This window comes from Episyrphus balteatus, chromosome 1, assembly GCF_945859705.1.
Source record: "Episyrphus balteatus chromosome 1, idEpiBalt1.1, whole genome shotgun sequence".
In the NCBI taxonomy this organism is placed as follows: Eukaryota; Metazoa; Arthropoda; class Insecta; order Diptera; family Syrphidae; genus Episyrphus; species Episyrphus balteatus.
Window position 1 is genome coordinate 32634961 of NC_079134.1, and position 7921 is coordinate 32642881.

General features: G+C 31.1%; 1 protein-coding gene across 1 annotated transcript; it reads left to right on the forward strand.

The window, feature by feature from the left end:
• The first annotated feature begins 2848 nt into the window (after positions 1–2848).
• On the forward strand, positions 2849–4481 carry LOC129905327 (protein escargot). The gene has a single exon (XM_055980782.1). It carries the CDS (start codon positions 2912–2914, stop codon positions 4334–4336), a length of 1425 nt encoding a protein of 474 aa, XP_055836757.1. The 5' UTR covers positions 2849–2911; the 3' UTR covers positions 4337–4481.
• Positions 4482–7921: the final 3440 nt, after the last annotated feature.

Sequence of the window (7921 nt, forward strand, 5' to 3'; positions counted from 1 at the left end):
GGATGATGTTGCAAAATCGGCCTTTGACGTAAAAAAACAAAAAATATTACGTTCAGAGCTGCTCAGGATGCATATTGGGCGCCTATATAAAGAATCAAAGGAAGAAAACAAAAACTTTTATTGGAATTTGAAAAAGTTTTTGTCAAATACCTTCTTGAACGTTTTTCAAGTTGTTATCCATATGATAAAGAGGAAATTCTAAATTTTATACCACCGTTTACATTTACCCCGAATTTGCAAAAAAACACAAACATGGTGGGGTATTTGTAAACATGCCATATTTGACAGTAATGTAAACAATTTGGGAAATATTTGTTTATATTTATAAAGAAGAATTGCCATCATTTCATATTTGCATTTGAAGATACCATTCAAGTTGTTCCGTGAAAACATAAAAAAATCTAAAGTCGAAAGAAAAAAAAGACATGAAATTGTTTACATTTACCCACATTGACCCTATAGATAAACAAAAAAACACACCTATTCTTGTAAAATTTTCGATTTTTTTGACCCACCCTAATATGTATATTCAAAATAGTTCGAATCCTCGAAGTTTTAAGTTTACCTATACGCAGGTAACATCTGATTGTTGTTGGCAAAGATTATAGGTATAGTGTTATAAAGATATGAACGTTTTGGTCACCTTCGACCTTTTTTGCTACTTTTCAAGTTTTTGTCTATGGAAAACTTAAAAAGCAGCTGAATTTGAAATAAAAAAAAATACATTTATTGTAAAAAATATTGAAATATTCAACAAGATAAATAAAAAAATATGTTTGTTGTTTTTCACCAAAATGTAACTTATTTTTATGTTCTGAGCAATTTAATTATTAAACACATGAAGAAAAAAAGATGGAATTTCAAAGCCTACTGGTTTTTTGTCTTTTTTAACAATTCTATTTTAACACATCATTTTACAACTGGTGGTTAGCAATTTTTCATGATGCGGTAAAATGTTTGAAATACAAATAGTTTACTATTTTTTGTTTATCAATTTTTTAATGTTTTATTGTGTTTGAAAATATTAAATAATATTTTTTTTATTTTTGTGTTTGAAAATATTTTTTTTTTTATTTTTGAATTTCTGTAAAATACCTAAAAATTAATTTCTTATTGTCTAAACTAATACAAAGAATCATAAAATTGAGTTTAAACTATAGTATTTTCATTCAAATAAACACAATTTCATATGTGACCCCTCTCACTATTTTACAAAAAAAAAATAAAAATAGGTACCTATGATATTTTTACGCATCCAACCTTCCAACAAACTGAAATCTGTATAATATGTTTGGTATTTGCCTTCTTTAAAATAAACTTCCACTTAGGTATCTAGGTACCTACCTACCCACCTATTTAATTTAAACATTATCATCTTCCGATTCATGAAAATTACGTTACAAATAAAACGAACTACCTACCAAGTTAGGTACCTATAAACCTAAATATTTAAAAATTTCATCTTCCTATCTTAAATTCTAACATCATCGAACCGTTAAAAAAAAAAAAACAACCTAAATCCTAAACTCTACTAAATTCAATCTTCTTCTTATCCATCCACAAACATAATCTGCGCCGATCGACAGTTTTGATGTTTATTCACCTTTTTGTTGTTGTTGAAATGTTTTTCTCTTCAAATTGCCATATCCATCCTTTATCCAATACGAATATGAATATGAACGAACTAAAAGAATCCCACAGGTAGAAAAATAAAAAATTACATACTTTAAATTTATCCACAATTCTGTAGCAAAACAAAATCCAAATGAATAATCCTCAGGTAAAAAAAAAAAATACCCGATGAACATTCCCCCTCTAAGGAGAAAAAAATAAAAACTTCAAAAAGGACACGAAAAATGTAAAGCAACAATCAACAAATAATGCACACAAGGACCAATGCAGCACAAAAATTAACAACAAAAAACACAAACAAAAACAATCCCTCATCCTCCTCGTTCATAATCGTCATCAGCCGTCTCGTCATTTCTGCATCTGCACTCAAAAAATAAAAGGGGAATATAGTTCTACAAACGGTAAACACCGGGACAAACCAACGTCTACCTCTACCTAAATGACTGCAACGCCACAGATACAAAACCTGTGACAAGTTCAGTCTTCCCTTCAATTCAATTTTAAAGCAAGTGGATTGTGCAGACAGCCAATTCTCCGACTCTCCCCTTCCACAATTCACTCTATTTCAATTCTTATAAAAAAACTCTCAAAAAGAGAAAGATACAAAACGGCAATGAAACGCAAAAAAGATAACATCCACAAGAAAAAGAAATAATAAAAAGATACCATCCACACAAGAGATACCACAACTTTGCAGCAGTGAAAAGATCTCTAAACAACAAAAAAACGGTAAGCACCTTGTTGTGTATTGGTAAGGTACCCTTATCTACAAAACCGTACTCTACTCCAGCCAGAGAGCACACCTGTCCATGTTCACCACCAGTAGCAGCACCAGAGAGCCTGTTTTTTTTTTTATTTCTTTCCAAACCAAACGACACCGAGGACAAGAAAACTACAAATAGACAGACACACAACAAAAAACAACAACAACCACCAGCCGCCTCGGTTCACTGGTTCACAGGGGAATCGTTATTTCTGGCTTCCAATTGGTCCGACGGCACGCGTCGATGAACACAAATTCAACTTCTCAGCTCGAGAGTCGAGACAGTGGGGAAGGCTATAAAAAGACATGGATCTTTCAAATCCCTCACAGTTCTTCGTTGGTTGCTCTTGCGTTCTGTTCTCAATAAAAAACTATCTCAAAGATACAAAAATAAAATTTAAGAAAAAAAAAAAAGAAAAGATACAAGATACTCGGAGAGACAAAAAAAAAAAAAGACACAATTTTCCGTTACAATATTTGTGATCCCTTTGAAAAAAAAAAAAAAAAATACCCAAAATGCATCTCGAAATGATCGCGGGCAAAAACTATAGCAAGTGTCCTTTGAAAAAACGTCCAGTTCACTATCAATTCGAGGACGATAATGACAATGACATTGATGTCGATAGTAGTGATTCACCACCACCGCCTGCGTCGTCGTCGTCCTTAATCCTTACAAAGGACGAACCCGAAAATCTAAGTGTTAAAAAAGAAATCGACTGTTGCAGTGATGAATCGTCATCAACAGTTGTCGATATTATGTCCACTACATCCTTGTGCAAGGATAATAACAATATGAATACAAGTGTTTGTGTTAAAGAAGAAAAATCTTCACCAGTGATCGTGCCCACACCAACTTATCCCAATGGCTATGGAAATGGCCTACAGCCATGGAATTTCCATGTCTCCCCATACACCGCTGAATTCTACAGGACAATTAATAATCCTCATTTAAATCATACGCAAATATCTCCTTTGAGAGGAGAATTGCTGTCGCCAAGTTCACCATCAGAAGCTGGCTCCTTGTCGCCACCACCACACTATTTGAATGGTCGTGCTAGTTCTGTGTCGCCTCCAATGCGATCGGAAATCATTCATCGGCCAATTGGTGTGCGACATCTGCCACATTCCCAGCTAACTCATCGATTTATGCCATATCAGATTCCAACTTCGCCATACTCGCCATTTGGATTAAATCTTGCTCATGCTCCAATCTCACCAGCTTATAGTGACTCGTCGTACTTTTCAATGAGAGCACTTACTCCAGAATCAAATTGTTCATCCCTGCCAGAAGATCTCTCATTGAAACAATTATCCTCGCCATCAGGATCCACGTCGTCGTCGGTGTTGTTGTCACCAACATCACCAGTGATCTCGTCTGGAGTATCATCGGCCAGTTCTCAGCATTCGCCAAGTGAAATTATTTCAGTAAAGAAGGAAAAATCCTCGGCACCGCCAAGGTATCAATGTCCTGATTGTAATAAATCCTACTCGACATTCTCTGGGTTGACCAAACACCAGCAATTCCATTGTCCAGCAGCAGAAGGTAATCAAATTAAAAAATCCTTCAGTTGCAAGGACTGTGACAAGACTTATGTCTCTCTTGGTGCTTTGAAAATGCACATCCGCACCCACACTCTGCCATGTAAGTGTTCTATCTGTGGTAAAGCATTTTCTCGACCATGGTTGCTCCAAGGACATATCCGTACTCATACTGGAGAAAAACCATTCAGTTGCCAACATTGCCATCGGGCGTTCGCTGATCGCTCTAACTTGCGAGCACATCTTCAAACTCATTCAGACGTTAAGAAATACTCGTGCACATCCTGCTCGAAGACTTTCTCTCGCATGTCCTTGCTGACAAAACATACCGAAGGAGGTTGCCCTGGAGGCAACAGCTGCTCCGGTACATCATCATATCTCGCATCCTATGGAGAACATTAATCGAATTGTCGTATTAATATCTCTCCTCCCAGCCATAGAACATATATTTTTGGATTGAATTCTGTTGAAAACCAAAAATTAGTTCCTAAAAGCCTACAAAATCCCACCCAGCATCACAAAAAAAAGAAACAGAAGAGACATCAAAACCCAGTTATTTGTTATTAGTTTTTATTTTATTTTATTTTTTTTTTTAACTCGAAAAAAATGTTTGAAATTAAATTTTAGTTTATTTTATTTTTTATTTAATTTTTTCTGTTTAAAAAAATCCTTGTAAATGCTTAACAAAAAAAAAAAAAAAAACGGAACCTCTAGTCACACATCGTTGTAAAATAAAAAAAAAAGTTGTAACTTGAACTCATAATCCTTGCGAGAAAAAAGTGCCTATTTTATAATTTATTTTTTATTTTGTGTTCTTTTTTTAATTATTATTTTTTAATTATTTAATTTTATTTCGAAAAAAATGTACAAAAAATCATGTAAATATTTTGTAAAGTATAAAATAAGAAAAAAAAAACAAATTTTTAATGTTAATACAAAAAAAAAGACAAGCAAAACAAACAAACCGAGAAGTGAGAAGATTTTTTAATTTTTAAAGAATTTTTTTTACTAGAAATTAAGTTTTATAAATAAATTAAATTTTAAGAAGAAAAAAAATATTTTATTAATATAAAATACTATTTTTTGTACAATTTATAGTTATTTAAGAAAAATCTATTTATGATGTTGAAGAAAAAAAAAATGAAGAAAAATGAATTAAATGAAATTATTTTTTACACATTAAATCATTATTTTGTTATTATTTTTTCACTCTTTGGTTCAGCGGACGGATCTTTTCTGTTGGTTTTTTGAATTTTCAGGTTGTTTTTGCTTTTCAGATCTTTTTAAATCAGAAAAAATAATGAAGCTGTGAGAAATAAAAATTAAAACGACAAAGGAATGGAAAGTCTTAAAAACTATATCAATTGAATGTGTAACCTGGCAAAACAATACAATTTTTGAATTAAAAATATATAATTCAATCAAAGGACAATAGAATATTGAATAATATCAAGAACTTAGGAAGTTGGAATTCATAAATTAAAAAAATAAAACTCATACAAAAGGATGCATTGAATACAAAAGACCATTTTTGTAGATGTAATTTAGTTTAATGAAAGAACTCTTTTGATTTAAGAGCATTTTGATGGTTTAGCCGAACTTTTATATTTTTCGGACTAGATCGTAGGACAGCTCCTTTAATTGTTTTAGTGTGGAATAGAAATGGGAAGCGAACCTAGAGAGATTTAATTTTTATTCGCGAAGAAGCCAAAGCTGATTTATGGTAGTGGTACATGTAACTTAATATTCTTTTTGAAGCGCCTTAACGATATATTTTTTAAACCAACAAATTCAAATAAAATGATTTTTATTGTTTTTTCTCTAGAGCATTTTCAAAGATTTTCATCGTTCTAGGGCAAGCATTGGATGAGGCAAATTATAATTTGGGTTATTTTAATTTTTTTTTTTCCTGATAACGATTCGATATGAGATCGCTTTGAAGATACCTAAATTATATTTGCTTTTTTTGTATTCAGCAATCCTGGAAATAAATGTATTAAATTTTTAAACTTTACTAAAATGCATTATGCAATGCTTTGGTAGGTAAGGCGCATATCTCTTTGAAGTACCTGGGCGAAACGCTTTGGAGTTGAGGTCACTTGAACTTTAAAATTGAATTATATTCAATCGCTCCACTTAAAATAAAAATAATTTTAATAATTTTTATTATTTTTGTTATATTTTCTTCGTTAAATAAGATAGGTTATAGCTTATAGGTTGTAAGGAAGCGAAAATAATAACTAGTCGGGATCTTTCCTTGTTCTCTTTTTTAAGTTTTTTTTTTGTTTTTTTTGTTTTGTTTTTTTTTTTTTTGCAAGGAGAAATCTTCAAAAGACACTACTTGGCAGTATTCGACACCAAGTAGTGTCGGACTCTAAACCACAAAAACCACCTCGTAATCAGGGCCAATCTTTAAAATCGTCATCAGATTTTTTTGTAGGTGTATTTTTTTTTCTTTTTTCGGTTATTTCAAATAAAATTAATCTATTTTCAACACCTTTATTAAATGTGTGTTTGTGCTGTTTGTTTTTGTACTTAACTTTAATTTTGCGGTTAGGGTGTGACGTATTGCAGATCTTCAAATGTTCTTCCTTTTGTTCTCTTTTATGCTTTTAGAAGTAGGTAACCTTTTTTAAAAAGGTCCCAGATGGACACCGAAATTATGATCTTCAACACTTTCAGGTACATTTTGGATTTTTTTTTTGATTTCCTGGCTGTGACAACTATGCGATTGGTTAGGAAGTTTGCAATTGAATACAATAATTTGCATTTCATTTTAGCAGCTTGTGGAGCAGAATTGAATGATTCTTTTTAGTTCAAAACTTTATGTTTTGAAATTTTTTGTAGTTCAGAAGAATATAGAAAAAAAGTCTTTTTGGCCTACCACTTATGAACGCTTTTTATATTATAGAAATATTTTCTTATGTCTAAAATATGTAGGTAATTATTAAAGACATTTTCGAGAAAAAATAGACTTACATAGGTAATTATACCAAATGTGATTGTGAGAACAAAATCATTTCAGAGAGACCGTATTGCGGGACCCTCTTTTTCGCATTCTTTAACATTGGCATAAGAATGAAAAAAGACAGGGTCCCGCAATACTGCCTCTCTGAAATGATTTTGTTGTTATAAAAAATTATAATTTGATTGTTCGGGTTAAATTCTTTTATAAATATGGAATTAGGAAAATTTAATGTTCGAAAGTACAAAAATTCAACTTTGTTTTATATTTTATGCCGAAAGATCTGTTCATAAGTGGACCGAGTAAGTATGAAATTATCCGCAAACATATCAAAATTGCTATAGTTTAACTTACGGCCACATTATTCACTAGTTTAAAAATACATTTGGATGTAAGAAAATTTAAATGTCAAAAATAAATCCAAATCCATAATATTCACTACTGAAATCCAATTTTTTTAAATCCAATCTTATTAAATCCAAATAAATTTAAACTGCTCTTGAGGTCTGTTTAAATTTTTAGATCCAGATGTAAAATTCATTTTCATAGAGTTCAGTTGTTTTGTCAAGTAGGTACCTACCTATTTTGAAAAGAAAAAAAAAAGATAAATTCAAATGAGTTTATAAAAAGAACGAAAATCATTCGGATTTGAGCGATTGGATTTAAAATTAACCAAACTAAATCCAGAGTGAATAATGTGGCCGTTAAAAAACAGAGAATAGTACATACTAAGTCATTAATTAAGTAGGTACAAATTTGTTCAAATAACAAATATGTATAACTAGAAAGAATTATTGCACATAAATGAACCTAATATTATGGTAGGTATGTAATATTTGCTGGCCCATTTTTCTGAAAAAAAAAGAGTGTGTGTACACATGTACACTCGACTGAAGTTATACTTCTCATTCAGTATACATATTTAAATGAATTTCATTTGATATTTTTAATTTCTATTATTAAATTAATTAATCCACACTTCGTTTTTTACATTTTTATCAAGTGAACAATAAATTAATTTT

What these genes read in the sequence shown, in the direction of transcription:
- LOC129905327 (XM_055980782.1), top strand. Translation starts at nt 2,912, where the DNA reads ATGCATCTCGAAATGATCGCGGGCAAAAACTATAGCAAGTGTCCTTTG.